The following is a 19552-nucleotide window of genomic DNA, read 5'->3' as shown; positions in this document are numbered from 1 at the left end:
TGTGATTGGGAGTCCCGTAGGGCGGCGCACAATTGGCCCAGCGCTGTTCGGGTTGGGGTTTGGCCGGAGTAGGCCGTCATTGTAAAAAAATATATATATTCTTTACTGATTTACCTAGTTAAATAAAAAAACATATGACAACACTGCATGGTAGCAAAGCATGACAACAGCATGGTAGCAGCACGAAACATGGTACAAACATTATTGGGCACAGACAACAGCACAAAGGGCAAGAAGGTAGAGACAACAATACATCATGCAAAGAGTGTCCATGATTGAGTCTTTGAATGGAGATAAAACTGTCCAGTTTGAGTGTTTGTTGCAGCTCGTTCCAGTCGCTTGCTGCAGAAAACTGAAAAGAGGAGCGACCCAGGGATGTGTGCGCTTTGGGGACCTTTAACAGAATGTGACTGGCAGAACAGGTGTTGTATGTGGAGGATGAGGGCTGCAGTAGGTATCTCAGATAGGGGGAGTGATGCTTTAGAGGGTTTTATAAATAAGCATCAACTAGTGGGTCTTGCGAGCGTATACATAGATGACCAGTTTACAGAGGAGTGTATATAGTGCAGTGATGTGTCCTATAATGAGCATTGGTGGCAAGTGTGATGGCTGAATAGGAAAGAACTGCTAAAGAGCACCCTTTCCTGCCGATCGTCTCCGTGATCTAGCATGGGTGGGTCGGTCATCTGAATCGGGGTTAGTTTGGCAGCTGGGGTGAAAGAGGAGTGATTACAGTAGAGGAAACCAAGTCTAGATTTAACCTTAGCCTGTGGCTTTGATATTTGCTGAGCGAAGGACAGTGTACTGTCTAGACCTACTCCCAAGTACTTGTATAATGTGACTAGGTCAAGCTCTAAACCCTCAGATGTAGTAATCACACATGTGGGGAGAGGGGCATTCTTCTTACTAAACCACATGACCTTTGTTTTGGAGGTGTTCAGAACTAGGTTAAGGGTAGAGAAAGCTTGTTGGACACTAAGAAAGCTTTGTTATTGAGAATTTACACAAAATTAGGGGAGGGGCCAGCTGTGTATAAGACTATCATCTGCAGATAAATGGATGAGAGAGCTTCTTACTGCCTGAGTTATGTTGTTTCTGAAAATTGAGAAGAGTGTGGGGCATAGGATCAAGCCTTGGAGTACTCCCTTGGTGACATGCAGTGTCAGCTAATGTGCAGAGATCTAGAAATCTAATAAACGTTTACTGGTCGGTTACACTGATTTGCAGGCATTCTAACAGGTGCAGCAAAATGCTTATATTAGTAGTGCCAACAGTGCAGTAGAATGTCTTGCAAATAATACAAAATCGAAACAAGAAATCACAGAACAAGTCCAATTACCAATAAAGAGTAGATATTAGTGTGAGCACGTGTCAGAATCCAGAATATAAAAACATGGTGTGTTTAGACAGTATATCATTTGGAAGGAAGATGGTATGTACAGCAGTCGGTATATTAGGATGAGCTATGTTGAGAATACAGTATACATGCATGATGAGTAAACAAAAGTATATAAAACAGAATGTGACCAGCGTTCAACGACTCTAAATACATGGGGAATTAATCTCAAGGTTCAGGGCAGAGTACCGGACTGTTAGCTGTCTAGTGATGGCTGTTCAACGGTCTGATGGCCTGGAGATGGAAGCTGTTTTTCAGTCTCGTGGAGCTTGGACGATAAACCGAAAGTTCTCAACACGATCACTTATCGCAGGCATTTTGCTGAGAACGTTCATTATGATAAGTAGCCTTTACCAGAGAAATGTGAAGCTTCAAATGAAATACATTTGCTAATATGAGTGATTGTTAATGGTCTAATTGATTGCTGCAACCATCAAATTAGTAGTTTAAATTTTTTTTTTTTTTTTAATATAGTATTTACTCATAAGATCAAACACCTTTTTTTTTTTTCTTAACTGCGTTGCTGTTTAAGAGCTTGTAAGTAAGCATTTCACTAAGGTCTACTACCCCTTTGGTATTTGGCGCATGTGACAAATAACATTTAATTTATTTTTAATTTGACCTTTTATTTAACTAGGCAAGTCAGTTAAGAACCAATTCTTATTTTCAATGACGGCCTAGGAACAGTGGGTTAACTGCCTTGTTCAGGGGCAGAAAGACAGATTTTTACCTTGTCAACTTGGGGATTTGTTCTTTCAACCTTTTCAGTTACTAGTCCAACCATCTAACCACTAGGCTACCTGCTGCCCCAGGAAAGGGAAGGGGGATACCTAGTTAGTTGTACAACTGAATACGTTCAACTGATATGTGTCTTCCGCATTTAACCCAACCCCTCTGAATCAGAGAGGTGCGGGGGGGCTGCCAGGATAGATGATAGCAGTGTGTGAACAGACTGTGGTGGCGGAGGTCCTTTACAACTTAGAGTACAACCTAAGATATATTGTGACTCACCATTTAGCTGATGAAGTGCTTTGTAAATTGGTCTATGTGATATGCAAACTTTGCTCTCACTTGCAGAAACAAATGATGGGTGGCGGTGTCCGGCCTGTCAGAATGTTGTCTTCCAACCCCCGAACGTCTACAAGTGCTTCTGTGGTAAGGGATTCGCTAATAGCCAATTTTAGCCATTATTCCTACCCCTGTCGTGCACCCCTAGTCTTTCGCTCTCTTTGAGATGCTTTGTGTATTAGAGCTAATTATTAATCTCAATGACACTAACCTGGTAAAGTAAAGGTCACATAAACAAGTAGTAGGAATCAATGTCCTTGTCCTGATTTCTGGAGTTAGTTCCCTGTACTGTTTAATTATTCTGCCATGATTGACAGGCAAAGCGACCAACCCAGAGTTCCAGCGTAGTGAGATCCCACACAGCTGTGGGGACATGTGTGGGAAGAAGAGGAGCGGAGCAGACTGCAAGCACCCCTGTAACATGTGAGCCACAACCCAACACATGCATAACCCACCACCACATAACAATCTGCTGTTCTACAACATCCTGTGGTTGTCTTGATTGTGTCCCCTGTGGTTGTTGCACTTTCCAGCCCTGGACACAATTTTGGTTGCATATGCTCCTAAATATTTTTGCTTGGGTGCACCAGTGCCTAGAAAACAAATCACCCAGATAAATAGTTGTAATGACTAGGCTTTGCTCTACCGTTGTTTCTGAGTGTACTAGAGCGCATATATTTGTTAGCAGCATGGTTCTACCATTACTACAGCGGAAACGTTTCTAGCCCAAATAGATTAAAAGATATTACCCTTTTTCCCGGGGCAATGTTTTTTTTTCTTCCTATGGCGGATTGGTGGGGGCCTCATTTTACGTTCAAAAACCATGTCGCGGGACATTCTAAAACAACTCTGTGGCTATTTTGTTTACACCTTGTTCAGTCATGTTACCTCATTAGCTAGCTAGCAACCTGGTAACTTTAGTAGTAGGCTATATCGGAACATTTGGGGGGCACAGAAACAAATAATCTTCTTAAGAAGATCAATGATTATACTAATGAATGTCTCCTTCATGTCATCACTCAAACTTGATGTTCTTAAGAAAGTGTACAATTGTCACTAATGTGTCTCGATAGGAAAATTGTGATTTTACACAATGTAGACATTAATATTCCACAAATGACTGCAATTTCAATGACATGTATTAAGCTTTTTATAATAAACAAATGTAATTACAGGGTTACTTAATAGTTTTAGGGCACAAAATGTGCATCAAGTGCACTATCTAGAATTCATAGACCCAATAGACGATCTCAATTGTTACAATTTGTTATTCTTCAATAACACAAACTCCAAAGTTAATCAGTGGGAGGAAAATGGCTTTATTCAAAGAGGACAAATCATATGGGGAGGTAGATGGTCATTCTCCCCTGTCCTCAGGGATGCTCTCCAGTGATTCTCTCCCCAGAACAAAGGGACAGCATGTAGTTTCATAACCAGCCCTAGCCTGTGGTTGACCAATCAGGATTCCTTGCAATAAAACTAGCCAATGGCCAAATAATAAATAATGGCCAAAGTATCCTATCCTACACTCCCCCCTAGACCATTAAAAAATATATATACTTAATGTCTTTTTAGAAAACATGAAAAAAACATTAGTAGTAAGCATGAAGTCATTCACATTAAACACCTTGCATTTCTATAAAACACAAAGGGTACATTATTTCTTATTGTAACAGCAAGTACAGACTTCAAACAAAATGAAAGAAAATGGGTATTAACGGGTATAATGATGATGTCCCGATTCCTACCACATCCTGTATTAGGAGGAAACTCACACAAAAAAGACAATATTCAATTGTACTATTGACAAGGTAATCATTCATCAAGTGCTTTAAGTGACAAGCTCTTCCACACTGGCATCAGTCCCACATAGATAACTATTAAATATTATGTTCTGACAGTCAGCCGGTCGGGAGGAATTCTTCTTCTGTTCCACTGGCTGCACTTCACCGGTGATCTTGTATCATTTCAGGTACAGTCCTTGAACCGAAGACACTAGAATCCTATCTGTAATGAAGGAAACAAAAAGTGAAGTAGCGTCCTGTTTTCCAGAAAAATGTATATTTCACATAGATTTCCCTAAGTAAGCATGTCCCAATTTTCAAGAAAATGTTGGACATTTCACCAAGATATCCCTAATATGATTACTGCGGTGTACAACATAGAAGCTTATCAGTTTCTGATCATTTTACTCTGCTTCTTCACCCGGGATTGGCCCCAGATTGCTTATCAAGCAGTTCTTTATTCTCCAGGCTCCGCTTTGTCATCAAAATGGACAACCTTGCAATGAGTAAAGTGTATCCGCCGTGATTTTCCCTGGACTGTTACTGCTGATGTTGCTATGAGCAAAACTTGATAAGGGCCTTCCCCTTTTGGCACTAATGTGTCTCTTACATATTGTTTTTACCATCACTCACCGTCCTGGCACTACGTCAGGTCCCCCCTTGGTAGTTATTCCCCACACCTCTTTTACTTGTCTTTCTGCTTCCCCTACTGCTTTAAAGTTGTATGCAATAGTTAAGCATTGTCACTCCATAAAGAGAACGTCTGCTTTTCTCAAATCTAACGTGCCTGGTAGTGACATGGGTCCATTGTAGTAACTACCCATGCCCAAGCCTGCGTCTCACACCCACCTCCACAATGCTTGAACCGTCTGTGTATAAGATGAAACTCAGGGTTTTCCAACGGATGACTCTATAAACCCATCGGAGACCTGATCCAAAACCGTCTCTTAACAGTCTGTAGGATACATCAGAGGAACTGGATTACATGGTGTCTTTTCAGCTATACCCATGTCCCATAGTTCTTTAATCACTACTTTATTAGCGTCCATAGCTTCCTTGCTAATGGGGATATTGTTTTGTGCAAGGTGGGGGAACACCTGTCCAGCACAGTGGTTTTGTATCCAGAGTTCCACACACATTTTTCTTCATAGTCCAAATATTATGGTTCTGAACTGTAGATCCCTGCAGTTGTCTAATTTGCCACGTCACCTTCCCTTCAGAAATGTTCAATGTGGAGTCAAATTGAGGCCTAACATAGGTTGTTCAAATGACCCCTGTATCAATCTTCATTGGCCCAATAGAAATTGATAATGGTTTGGTCTGTTTCATATGTCATCGTCGTCCACTCCTGTTGCTCTCATCTTGTTGCCCGTGTACTCAGAACATGTTTTGCACAAGATATGTGCAATACAGTGACTTCAGCACCCGACTCTTCAAAATAATCTACTGCAACGTTGTTAACCATCATGTTCACATATATTCCATCCGATTTCATATGTACAGCAGATGGGACCTAAGAGGGAGTCCATTAGTTTACCTCCACAGCATCCAGCAAACTCTGCTGCTGAGACGGAGAGAGCTTCTTAAATTTCTGCATCAACATTGTGTCATCGGGGCTGTTGTCTTGATTCCATTTTCCTTTAGACGGACCCTGCTTCTCCTGGCCACTTCTCATAAATTCACTTTTCCTTTAGACGGACCCTGCTTCTCCTGGCCACTTCTCATAAATTCACTTTTCCTTTAGACGGACCCTGCTTCTCCTGGCCACTTCTCATAAATTCACTTTTCCTTTAGACGGACCCTGCTTCTCCTGGCCACTTCTCATAAATTCACTTTTCCTTTAGACGGACCCTGCTTCTCCTGGCCACTTCCCATAATTTCACTTTCCCTTTAGACGGACCCTGCTTCTCCTGGCCACTTCTCATAAATTCACTTTTCCTTTAGACGGGCCCTGCTTCTCCTGGCCACTTCTCATAAATTCAGTTTTCCTTTTCGGACATTTTCGTTGCCAGTGATCAGAAAACATGCAATAATGACATACACCAGGTTTCTCTACTGCTAATTAAATGTTGTTGGTTTCACTCGGAACCTGTACAACTCTAACATCCGGTTTAGCCTTCCATGTCAGGTAACCCACTGTGTCACACCACCTCTGCTCTAAACTTCTTCAAATTCAACATACGGTTATTTTGTTTTTTGAACACATTTGGCTTTCTCTCCCCACTTGGTGGTTGCATTGGTCAGACCTTTAAGGAAAGCATGTATGGCTCTCCATCAATCGGCCACATCTTGCTCTTCACCACCCACAGCTCTATAAACCTTTTCTTCAAGTACACCATGTTCACGGTTGTTCAAAACAAAGGCTAGTAACTGTAACCCATCATAAGGATGTAGATTGTGGAGTTTCTTCTAATGCTTCAAATGGTCCCACGTTTTCATACCCACTTCTCCGTGATGTTCCAAAGTATTTGATCGTTCATCCAACTGTTTTGGAGATGCTGATTTATGTGTGAATGCTGTCACCTGAGGTTTCTCTTTACTACCTTTTACAGCCTGTGTTCTGGATGGCCTCAGACATCGTTCGTCACCGCTGTCTGTATCTGTTGACCCAAAGCCAGGCAGTGCTGACCAGATGCTTGAAACCCGATCATCCTTGCGCAACTCAGCCTAAGGGTGGATTGAAGAAACAAATGGTCCTCCACATGTTGGAGCCAAGTCTGTTTTTACGACCCTTGCCTGTAATTGTTGAATTTATTCTTTCAAGGTTTTGATGTGTTCACCCAAGAGCTTTCAAACTTTCTTTCTCTCTGCAATGTCCTGTCATGATTCTCCAGAAGACAAAAATCTCCAAAATCTCTTTCTTCGGCTATTACAGTTAAAGACCATCGTGCCTTTGTCAGGGAATTAGATATGTTCTGTATTTTTGACCCATGCTTTTTGTGTATCAGACAGATTCCATCTTTGTCAACAATGACGGAATATCTTTCTCTTGCCTACACTTCTCTACTTTGAAATGGTTCTTCATATCACTAGACTGAATTTAAAATATTTTTCATTCTCACATCCGGAGGAGCTATTCGACCCTTTTCCAGAGTGATTTTATATATATAAACTCAGCAAAAAAGTTTTCCTTTTTCAGTACCCAGTCTTTCAAAGACAATTCGTAAAAATCCAAATAACTTCTCACATCTTCATTGTAAAGGGTTTTAACCTGTTATGGCTGCAATACTGGGATCAATATATAACTACCAGTGAAAATAGAGGGCGCTAAAATTCAAACCACAAATCTCATAATTACAATTCCTAAAACATACATGTGTCTTATAATTTGAAATCTATTTTCATTGTTAATCCCACCAAAGTGTCCGATTTCAAATAGGCTTTTCAGCGAAAGCACTACAAACGATTGTTAGGTCTCCACCAAACCACAATAAGCACAGCCATTTTCAGCAAAATATAGCCTTCACAAAAGCCAGAAATGAAAAATTAATCACTAACCTTGAATTATCTTCATCAGATGACACTCATAGGTCTTCATGTTACACAATACATGCATGTTTTGTTTGATAAAGTTCATATTTATATAAAAAATTCTGAGTTTACATTGGCGCGTTAGATTCACTAGTTCCAAAAACATCAAGTGATTTTGCATAGCCACATCACTCAACAGAAATACTCATCGTAAATGTAGATGATAATATAGTTATACACATGGAATTATAGATATACCTCTCCTTAATGCAACCGCTGTGTCAGATTTCAAAAAAACTTTACGGAAAAAGAAATGCATGCAATAATCTGAGACGGCGCTCAATTTAAAAACACCACAGCCGCAAAGATGGCGTCAACATAAACAAGAAATTACATGATAAATATTCCCTTTGATGATCTACATCAGAAAGCACTCCAGGAATCCCAGGCCCACAATAAATGTTTGTTTTGTTTGAAAATGTCTGTTATTTATGTCCAAATACCTTCTTTTGTTAGAGCGTTTGGTATACATATCCAAACGCTAATTCTGGTCAGCGTTATATCGGACAAAAACTTCAAAAAGTGATATTACCGGTCGAAGAAACATTTCAAACTAAGTACAGAATCAATCATTAGGATGTTTTTAACATATAGCTTCAATAAAGGTCCAATTCCTTCTAGTCTTTGAGTCATGGAACGCAAGTGACTACCATGAGGAAAAAGTGGGATCACAAAATGGCTGCTTGATGGACAGCTGATATATTCTGCTCTCATTCACTCCCACAACAACATAGAAGCCTCATTTATAATTTCTATTGATGGTTGATTTTTATTGATCTAGTGGAACCCCTAGGCAGTGCAACATCATTCATATCTCAAGGGGATTTCATTGGGGACTCTGGTGAATACATACAAGCTCAGATTTCTGACTTCCTGTTTTGATTTCAACTCAGGATTTTGCCTGCTAATATGAGTTCTGTTTCCCATGTTTGTTCAATGAACCATGAACAATTAATGAACATGCACCTGTGGAACGGTTGTTAAGACACCAGTAGCTTACAGATGGTAGGCAATTAAGGTCACAGTTATGAGAACTTAGGACACTAAAGAGGCCTTTCTACTGCCTCTGAATAACACCAAAAGGAAGATGCCCAGGGTCCCTGCTCATCTATGTGAACTTGCCTTAGGCATGCTACAAGGAGGAATAAAGACTGCAGATGTGGCCAGGGCAATAAATTGCAATGTCTGTACTGCGAGACACCTAAGACAGCGCTACAGGGAGACAGGACAGACAGCAGTCCTCGCAGTGGCAGACCACGTGTAACAACACCTGCACAGGATTGGAACATCCGAACATCACACCTGCGGGACAGGTACAGAATGGCAACAACTGCCGGAGTTACACCAGGAACGCACAATCGCTCTATCCGTGCTCAGACTGTCCACAATAGGCTGAGGCTGGACTGAGGGCTTGTAGGCCTGTTGTAAGGCAGGTCCTCACCAGACATCACCGGCAACAACGTCGCCTAGGGGCATAAACCCACCGTCGCTGAACCAGTCATTGCAGGCAATCTCAACGCTGTGCGTTACAGGGAAGATGTGGTACCCTTCCTGCAGGCTCATCCTGACATGGCCCTCCAACATGACAATGCACCAGCCATACTGCTCGTTCTGTGCGTGATTTCCTGCAAGACAGGAATTTTTTATTTTATTTTTTCACCTTTATTTAACCAGGTAGGCTAGTTGAGAACAAGTTCTCATTTGCGACCTGGCCAAGATAAAGCATAGCAGTGTGAACATACAACACAGAGTTACACATGGAGTAAACAATTAACAAGTCAATAACACAGTAGAAAAAAATGGGCAGTCTATATACAATGTGTGCAAAAGGCATGAGGAGGTAGGCGAATAATACAATTTTGCAGATTAACACTGGAGTGATAAATGATCAGATGGTCATGTACAGGTAGAGAGAGATATTGGTGTGCAAAAGAGCAGAAAAGTACATAAATAAAAAAAACAGTATAAAAACAGTATGGGAATGAGGTAGGTGAAAATGGGTGGGCTATTTACCTATAGACTATGTACAGCTGCAGCGATCGGTTAGCTGCTCGGATAGCTGATGTTTGAAGTTGGTGAGGGAGATAAAAGTCTCCAACTTCAGCGATTTTTGCAATTCGTTCCAGTCACAGGCAGCAGAGTACTGGAACGAAAGGCGGCCAAATGAGGTGTTGGCTTTAGGGATGATCAGTGAGATACACCTGCTGGAGCGCGTGCTACGGATGGGAGTTGCCATCGTGACCAGTGAACTGAGATAAGGCGGAGCTTTACCTAGCATGGACTTGTAGATGACCTGGAATGTCAGTGTTCTGCCATAGCCAGCGAAGAGCCCGGATCTCAATCCCATTTAGCACGTCTGGGACCTGTTGGATCGGAGGGTGAGGGCAAGGGCCAATGTCCGGGAACTTGCAGGTGCCTTGGTGGAAGAGTGAGAACATCTCACAGCAAGAACTGGCAAATTTGGTGCAGTCCATGAGGAGATGCACTGCAGTACTTAATGCAGCTGGTGGCCACACCAGATACTTACTGACTTTTTATTTTGACACCCCTTTTGTTCTGGGACGACACATTCCATTTCTGTTAGTCACATGTCTGTGGAACTTGTTCAGTTTGTCTGTTGAATCTTATGTTCATACAAATATTTACACATGTTAAGTTTGCTGAATATAAACGCAGTTTGACAGTGGGAGGATGTTTCTTTTTTCGCTGAGTTTATTTATTGAGGTTAAATAAATGTATAAAACCCCTTTTTAAGGACTCAAACCCCTTCTAGAACACATTTGTCTCTGTAGGGCCTGGCTACCCATAACTTATGCTCACTTCAAAAAGCTTGTTGAAGACTTCTATTAACCACGTGTAAAAATTGCTACTCAACTAGCAACTCACTTCTATGTAACACGGTTTCACAAAAAGAAAATACTTTAACCTTTTAATAGAGGACTTGAACCCCTATAATAGAGAACAAAGACACAGGCCTCAAACCTTTTTCAGAGAGAACAAAGGAAGTCTGTAATAGAACAAAGGACTTGAACTCTTGTACATCAGATATCACTCATTGCATGTGCTTATTTTAACCTGATTTTGGTTCTTTTTAAAATGATATTGGTCTAGACTCACCCAGCAATTATGCCATCAATCAGGAGATTAAGAGTTGACTCCCTTGTGGGTTGCACTCAGCATTTTCTCTTTCTTCTGGACCAACACAGTTGATACGTTTTTCTTGTTGCTGAGACCAATTAATCCGGGTCCAAATGTTAGCAATTTGTTATTCAATAACAAACTCCAAAACAAATCGATAGGAGGCAAATGGCTTTATTCAAAGAGGACAAATCATACGAGGAGGTAGATGGTCATTCTCCCCTGTCCTCAGGGATGCTCTCCAGTGATTCTCTCCCCAGAACAAAGGGACAGCATGTAGTTTCATAACCCAGCCCTAGCCTGTGGTTGACCAATTAGAATTCTTTGCAATAAAACTAGCCAATGGCCAAATAACAAGTATCCTATTTCAGAAGACCATATTCCTCCCATGTCTCTGAACCATTGATCAATAATTCCTTATTACAGGAAAAACACAGTTTCCATTGTTCGTTAGTACTCTATTGACTCTCTTCCTCTTGACCTCTCATACTCTGCGTTGTATTTTTATTTGACGTTCTTGCACAATCATAAAATAATATACACTGCTCAAAAAAATAAAGGGAACACTAAAATAACACATGCTAGATCTGAATTAATGAAATATTCTTATTAAATACTTTTTTCTTTACATAGTTGAATGTGCTAACAACAAAATCACACACAAATTATCAATGGAAATCAAATTTATCAACCCATGGAGGTCTGGATTTGGAGTCACACTCAAAATTAAAGTGGAAAACCACACTACAGGTTGATCTAACTTTGATGTAATGTCAAAATGAGGCTCAGTAGTGTGTGTGGCCTCCATGTGCCTGTATGACCTCCCTACAATGCCTGGGCATGCTCCCGATGAGGTGGCGGATGGTCTCCTGAGGGATCTCCTCCCAGACCTGGACTAAAGCATCCGCCAACTCCTGGACAGTCTGTGGTGCAACGTGACGTTGGTGGTAGTGCGAGACATGATGTCCCAGATGTGCTCAATTGGATTCATGTCTGGGGAACGGGCAGGCCAGTCCATAGCATCAATGCCTTCCTCTTGCAGGAACTGCTGACACACTCCAGCCACATGAGGTCTAGCATTGTCTTGTATTAGGAGGAACCCAGGGCCAACCGCACCAGCATATGGTCTCACAAGGGGTCTGAGGATCTCATCTCGGTACCTAATGGCAGTCAGGCGAGCATATGGAGGGCTGTGCGGCCCCCCAAAGAAATACCACCCCACACCATTACTGACCCACTGCCAAACCGGTCATGCTGGAGGATGTTGCAGGCAGCAGAACGTTCTCCACGGCGTCTCCAGACTCTCACGTCTGTCACGTGCTCAGTGTGAACCTGCTTTCATCTGTGAAGAGCACAGGGCGCCAGTGGCGAATTTGCCAATCTTGGTGTTCTCTGGTAAAATGCCAAACGTCCTGCACGGTGTTGGGCTGTAGCACAACCCCCACCTGTGGACGTCGGGCCCTCATACCACCCTCATGGAGTCAGACACATGGAGCTCATGGAGCAGACACATGCACATTTGGCCTGCTGGAGGTCATTTTGCAGGGCTCTGGCAGTGCTACTCCTGCTCCTCCTTGCACAAAGGCGGAGGTAGCGGTCCTGCTGCTGGGTTGTTGCCCTCCTACGGCCTCCTCCACGTCTCCTGATGTACTGGCCTGTCTCCTGGTAGTGCCTCCATGCTCTGGACACTACGCTGACAGACACAGCAAACCTTCTTGCCACAGCTCGCATTGATGTGCCATCCTGGATGAGCTGCACTACCTGAGCCACTTGTGTGGGTTGTAGACTCCGTCTCATGCTACCACTAGAGAGAAAGCACCGCCAGCATTCAAAAGTGTCCAAAACATCAGCCAGGAAGCATAGGAACTGAGAAGTGGTCTGTGGTCACCACCTGCAGAACCACTCCTTTATTGGGGGTGTCTTGCTAATTGCCTATAATTTCCACCTGTTGTCTATTCCATTTGCACAACAGCATGTGACATTTATTGTTGCTTCCTAAGTGGACAGTGTTGCTTCCTAAGTGGACAGTTCGATTTCACAGAAGTGTGATTGACTTGGCGTTACATTGTGTTGTTTAAGTGTTCCCTTTATTTTTTTGAGCAGTGTATTTTCTGGTGCTTCTAAATTTTTGTATGTTGTGAGTATCACTGCTACAAATGAAAAAATGTTAATTTACATCCTTGGTTGTGTCTCACCAGTTTGTGTCACCCAGGACCTTGTCCCCAGTGTCCTGCTTCTGTCACCAAAGCATGCACCTGCGGAAGAACCAGGTACTGTATATCCTCCTGACCTAATGTCTGAGTCCCAAACAGCACCCCTTTCCCTACATGATGCCCAAAGGGGTTTGGTCATAGGTAGTGCACTATATATGGAAGAGGTGGGCAATCATTTTGTCTCGAGTGCCTAATCAGGAATTCCAAATTCAGCAGAGGGCCGCACAGATTTGCAGGCCAGAAAAAGGTCAGTTATTTGAATGTGTAGGTCCGTTTATCATTTCTACAATAATGACCCACTGTTAATTTACACGCCTCTGCTTAGGCTGCCAAATATACTCCTGATTCCTCTCTAGGTTTCTTCCTAGGTTCCTGCCTTTCTAGGGAGTTTTTCCTAGCCACCGTGCTTCTACACCTGCATTGCTTGCTGTTTGTGGTTTTAGGCTGGGTTTCTGTATAGCACTTTGAGATATCAGCTGATGTAAGAAGGGCTATATAAATACATTTGATTTGATTTTGATTTGATGTGCCTGTCACTTACTCAGGTATAAGAAACCCTGAGCCCGCCTCCATTCACGGTAAAATACCTCCATACTTCTCTCTGCAGTCAGCCAATGCGGTGTGGCCAGGCCACTGCCATCCACTGTGACAAGCAGTGTGGCGCCACCCTCAACTGTTCCGAACACAACTGTACCCAGGTGTGCCACAGCGGACTGTGCCATCCTTGCCCGCTACAGGTCAAGCAGGGTGAGCTACTCACTCCCAATAGGTCTTTTTTTCTGGGCCAGGAGTTCTCCCTGACCATGTGATCTGACCAAAAACATTTCTGTCCTTAACAGTTAAAATGGCATTCCTTGACAATGAGGAATTTGTGATGAGTAATGATGGCTCGTGGTTTTAACCACTGTGATGGATTTCACTCTGATGCGTTCTGTTTTGTCTCATCGGTTCTTTCCTGCTGTCGCAGTGTGCTACTGCGGTGTTGTGTCTCGGGAGGTACTCTGTGGGACGGATAAAGACCGCTTTGATGGCTCCGGTCACTTCTGCTGTCAGAAAGCATGTGGCAAGTAAGTTCAAACCAGCAGCTTGAGATTACTAGGAAACAACTTTTCTCCTGTGAGAATAATATTCTAGATCTAGATCGATTGTATCTTATTCATACATTCATTTGTGATACGTCTCCCCCCCCCCTCCACCCTATCCTAGGATGTTGGACTGTGAGGCCCACCGCTGTGAGCAGGTGTGCCACCCTGGGCCATGCAAGCCGTGCCCACGCTCCCCCAGGCTTGTAAGGAGCTGCCCCTGTGGGCAGACGGCTCTGGCCAAGCTCCTGGAGCTGGGCTACCCCGAACGCCGCGGCTGCTCCGACCCCATCCCCTCCTGTGGCAAGACCTGCAGCAAGCCTCTGCCCTGCGGCTCCAGCGGTAACACAAGACACTGTGTCCTCATGTATAGCCTCTCTATGGCATATCAAATGTCTTGACTTGTTCTCCCCGTCATTCCAGAGACCATCCACATCTGTGAGAAGCTGTGCCATGAGGGAAGCTGTGGTCCCTGCTCGCTCACCTCCACCATCAAATGCAAATGCGGCTCTAAGACCAAGGTTAGTTTTCGAAAACAAGTACTGTATACCTATGGTGGTGGGTTTTTTTTTTTTTTGTATTTTGAGTAAAACTCTTCAAATGCAATGTTCTGTATAGACTGCACATGGTTGTAAATGGAGGTGGAGTTTTGTTGTACCAAAGAGCACCACCGAAGACTTTTTTTTATTTCAGGATGTTCCCTGTGCAGTCATCCAGAATGAAGGTGATATTTTGATCGTTCTTTGAGGTGGTTTTGCTACTGTACTTAGTTAAAGTAGATCTGTCCTGTACTTTACTCTTCTCTTAAGTCTCTTTCCTTTCCTCCCAATTCTAGATGGACTGATTTTTACTTGTGAGAAGCGCTGCCTCAAAAAACGCTCCTGTGGCCGACACAAATGTGGCGAGCTGTGCTGTGTGGTGAGTAACCAAAAGGCGTGTGCGTGCGTGCGGCACGTTCGTGTGTGTGTGTCACCCAGTTATGAAAGGACACAGTCATTAGGTAAATCCACAAGTCATACTCTAATTAGCTGAACTGGTGAATCACTGACATACATTGCCTTTGGAAAGTATTCAGACCCCTTGACTTTTTCCACATTTTGTTACGTTACAGCCTTATTTTAAAATGGATTTTAAAAAATCCTCAGCAATCTACGCACAATTCTCTATAATGAGAAAGCGAAAAGGTTTTTAGAAATGTTTGCAAATGTATTAGGAAGAAAAAAAACGGATACTTTATTTGCATAAGTATTCAGACCTTTTGCTATGAGACTCGAAATTGACCTCAGGTGCATCCTGTTTCCATTGATCATCCTTGATGTTTCTACAACTTGATTAAAGTCCACCTGTCGTAAATTCCATTGATTGGACATGATTTGGAAAGGCACACACCTGTCTATATAAGGTCCGACAGTTGACAGTACATTTCAGAGCAAAAACCAAGCATGAGGTTGAAGGAATTGTCCTTAGAGCTCCGAGACAGGATTGTGTCGAGGCACAGATCTGGGGAAGGACACCAAAAAATGTCTGCAGCATTGAAGGTCCTCAAGAACACAGTGGCCTCCATCATTCTTAAATGGAAGAAGTTTGGAATCACCTAGACTCTTCCTAGAGCTGGCTGTCCGGTTAAACTAAGCAATTGGAGGAGGGGAGGTGTCCAAGAACCTGATGGTCACTTTGACAGAACTCTAGAGTTCCTCTGTGGAGATGGGAGAACCTTCCAGAAGGACAACCATCTCTGCAGCACCCCACCAATCAGGCCTTTATGGTAGTGGCCAGATGGAAGTCACTCCTCAGTAAAAGGCACATGACAACCCAGTTGGAGTTTGCTAAAAGGAACCTAAAGACTCCCTGACCATGAGAAACCAAATTATCTGGTTTGGTGAAACCAAGATTGAACTCTGGCCTGAATGCCAAGCGTCATGTCTGTAGGAAACCTGGCACCAACCCTACGGTGAAGCATGGTGGTGGTAGCATCATGCTGTGGGAATGTTTTTCAGCGGCAGGGACTGGGAGACTAGTCAGGATCAAGGCACAGATAAACAGACCTTGATGAAAACCTGCTCCAGAGTGCTCAGGACCTCAGACTGGGATGAAAGGTTCACATTCCAACAGGACAACGACCCTAAGCACATAGCCAAGACAACACAGGAGTGGCTTCAGGATGAGTCTCTGAATGTCCATGAGTGGCCCAGCCAGAGCCCGGACTTGAACCCGATCAAACATCTCTGGAGAGACCTGAAAATAGCTGTGCATCAACGCTTCCCATCCAACCTGACAGAGCTTGAAAGGATCTGCAGAGAAGAATGGGAGAAACTCCCAAAATCCAGATGTGCCAGGCTTGTAGCGTCATACCCAAGAAGTCTCGATGCTGTAATCGCTGCCAAATGTGCTTCAGCAAAGAACTGAGTAAAGGATCTGAATACTTATGTAAATGTGATATTTCAGTTTTTTGTATAAATGAACACATTTCTAAAAACCTGTTTTTGCTTTGTCATTATTAGGTATTGTGTGTAGTTTGATGTAAAAAATGAACAATTTAATACATTTTCGAACAAGGCTGTAACTTAGCAAATTATGGAGAAAGTCAATGGTCGGAATACTTTCCGAAGGCACTGCCCCCCCCCCTACTATCTAACTTGTCACACTGACATACAGTATGTCCCCCCTCCCCTAGGGCGCGGAACACAAGTGCTCTCTGATCTGTGGCTACAAGCTCAACTGTGGCCTCCACCGCTGCCAAGAGCTCTGTCACCGTGGGAACTGCCAACCCTGCTGGCAAACCAGTGAGTTCCAATCAGAGGTCCCAGTGGCACTGCCAACACAGATGTTCACATGCCAGCAGATGCAGCACAGATGCCAGTCAATTGACACATTTTACCCGGGCTTTGGGATTCTTTGTAGTTCAAATGTTCCTCTTCTTATCTTAAGTCTAGTGCACTTCCTAGAAGGCCATTTGCTATACCAGCGGACTGTTGGGGGCGATTCTTAACTTCCACTTCAGTCAAATGTACACTTACTGTAGTATCCTGTTAACATCCAACATGTGTTTAGTTGGCGTGATACGGTACGTTATTGCTCGATCATTGAGATCGCATGGCCTCATTCGCAAAGTCTCACCCCAGACATACAGTCTGTTCTCATAGGCCACGTCCCTCTGAGTCTCTGCCTGTTTCATGCGTGTAGGTTTTGATGAGCTGGCGTGCCACTGTGGTGTGAGTGTCCTGTTCCCCCCCATTGCCTGTGGCACGAAGCCCCCAGAGTGTAAGAACCCGTGTACCAGGAGGCACGAGTGTGACCACCCAGGTAAAACCTTGCAGTAGGGACTACTGCTTTTTCACTTAGTTTCAAATGTGCTTTATTGGAGAGCAGAAATATATATGCATATACATGTACATTTAGGAATCTTGACATCTATTTTACCGTCTCTGACAAAACCGTCTGCAAATGTTTATTCCTCATGGTCTCATACTTTTTCTTTGTCCTCAGTGTTCCACAACTGCCACAGTGAGGAGAAGTGCCCACCCTGTACCTACCTCACTCAGAAGTGGTGCATGGGAAAGCATGAGGTAACGTCGCTGATGTTAGCCGCCTCTACCTAACCTTCAAACCTGTGCCTCTTTTTAAAGGCATATGGTGCGTCCCAAATGGAACCCTGTTCCCTACTGGCCCTGGTCAAAAGTAGTGCACTATATCGGGTGCCATTTGGGACTCACCCATAGTCACGACCCATCCACTAAAACCGCCCCCTCCCCCCCGCAGCGAAGGAGCAACATCCCGTGCCACCTTCAGGACATCTCCTGTGGCCTGGCCTGCAACAAGGTTCTGCTGTGTGACCTCCACCGCTGCCGCCGCATCTGTCACCGGGCCGAGTGTCTGGCCGAGGGCGTCTGCCGCCAGCCCTGCCTGCTGCCCCGGCCCAACTGTGGCCACCCCTGCAACGCCCCTTGCCACAAGGGCACCAGCTGCCCGGGCAGCACCTGCACTACTAAGGTACAAAAAACGAGATGTTCACCCAAGTGACTCGAGTGATTTTTAAATCAAGGCTAAATGAAATATTTGTTAACCCTGTGCCTTAGAGACTGCGCTACATCTAGAGTGACATTGTGACAGTAAACAAAGACCGTAACTCTTCAAATACTGGGCATATGGAGCAGACACGGAGATGGAACGCAGGCAACATTGTTGGACTGCAGCAGAAGTCTTCTTGTGGCCAGCGTTTGTCAGTTTCCACCTCTGTCCCACAGGTGGCGCTACAGTGCGACTGCGGTCGGAGAAAGGAAATGGTGGTGTGCACGGAAGCAGCCAGCGCCCATCAGAGGTTGGTGTGCGTGGGTTCTTCTACAGTAGAATCAATGGTTTCTAGATCTATCTGAACACGTGCTCTAAACCAGTTTGCTCTTATTCCCTCACAATCTTTTCAGAACTTGACCGCGTGTGTCGTAACTAGATGTGTGTCCCTGTTCTGTAGGTATGCAGCCATTGCCATGGCCAGTAAGCTGTCTGACATGCAGCTGGGTGACTCTGTAGACATGGGTCTTATCACTAAGAAGGAGATGAAACACACCAAGTAAGATGGGACCAAACCTGATTCCAAACTTACAGCATAAAACACTTCCAGTAAATCACGTTGTACTAAATATGAGCGTGCCATATATTGCTTATTTTAATGCGTGTTCTGGCTCAGGTTGGAGTGTGACGAGGGGTGTGCTGCACTGGAAAGGAACAGGTCAGTTGTTACATTGCTAGTCCACACGCACACAGTTACTATTTGTAGCTCTCGTGACATTTTAAAATGCACAGCTTTTGGCTGTCAACTTGATTTGTTTCCTTCAATGTGCTGTCAACTTGAGAGCCTTCTCCTGTCTTTCGATCTCTGGACCTTTTGTCTGCCTGTGTGTGTCTGTCCTGACAGGCGATTGGCTGAGGCCCTGCAGATTGACCCGTCAGTGGACCCCTTCAATATGCGCTCCTCCTCCTCAACGTACAGTGACAGCCTCAGAGTTGATGCCAGGTGGTGTACCAATAGATAGAGTATTTTCACTGCATGCCAAGGTCAAAGTTCACCACAATGACAGCGTTTTCAAATACTCTAGTGTCCGTGTGCATGTTGTGGTGCTTATTCCCCCAATTGAAGGTGAATTTATGGCGCCTATGTACCTCGAGCCACGACCGGTGTCCTTTTTGAGACATGTTTTCACATTTTCATTGATGGATAATATTTACCATGATCACATCATTTCTGTATTTTTCACATTTTAGAAAAGATTTTAAGTTTGTCAGCGAGATAGAAGAGGAGATCAAGAATCTGGTTGAGCTGACCAGCAAGGTAAGGGACCAATA

At 43.8% G+C, this 19552-nt stretch overlaps 1 protein-coding gene across 2 annotated transcripts in view; it reads left to right on the top strand.

Annotated features, from left to right (window-relative positions):
- The window catches only part of LOC118373281 (transcriptional repressor NF-X1-like), a 30380-nt gene that overhangs the window by 8435 nt on the left and 2393 nt on the right, over positions 1-19552 (top strand). For both annotated transcript variants that reach the window (XM_052505464.1, XM_052505465.1), the window contains 18 exons: positions 2474-2551; positions 2782-2887; positions 13116-13187; positions 13738-13877; positions 14098-14197; positions 14337-14554; positions 14636-14733; positions 14906-14936; positions 15048-15130; positions 16887-16995; positions 17396-17515; positions 17699-17778; positions 17972-18202; positions 18457-18530; positions 18681-18779; positions 18897-18938; positions 19125-19223; positions 19472-19538. In XM_052505464.1, the coding sequence (XP_052361424.1) occupies positions 2474-2551; positions 2782-2887; positions 13116-13187; positions 13738-13877; positions 14098-14197; positions 14337-14554; positions 14636-14733; positions 14906-14936; positions 15048-15130; positions 16887-16995; positions 17396-17515; positions 17699-17778; positions 17972-18202; positions 18457-18530; positions 18681-18779; positions 18897-18938; positions 19125-19223; positions 19472-19538 (1847 nt within the window). The remainder of the gene's footprint in view (positions 1-2473; positions 2552-2781; positions 2888-13115; positions 13188-13737; positions 13878-14097; positions 14198-14336; positions 14555-14635; positions 14734-14905; positions 14937-15047; positions 15131-16886; positions 16996-17395; positions 17516-17698; positions 17779-17971; positions 18203-18456; positions 18531-18680; positions 18780-18896; positions 18939-19124; positions 19224-19471; positions 19539-19552) is intronic.

Source organism: Oncorhynchus keta, chromosome 4 (genome assembly GCF_023373465.1).
Source record: "Oncorhynchus keta strain PuntledgeMale-10-30-2019 chromosome 4, Oket_V2, whole genome shotgun sequence".
NCBI classification, from domain to species: Eukaryota; Metazoa; Chordata; class Actinopteri; order Salmoniformes; family Salmonidae; genus Oncorhynchus; species Oncorhynchus keta.
Note: the sequence above shows the minus strand (reverse complement) of the source record. Positions and strands in the feature narration are given on the sequence as shown.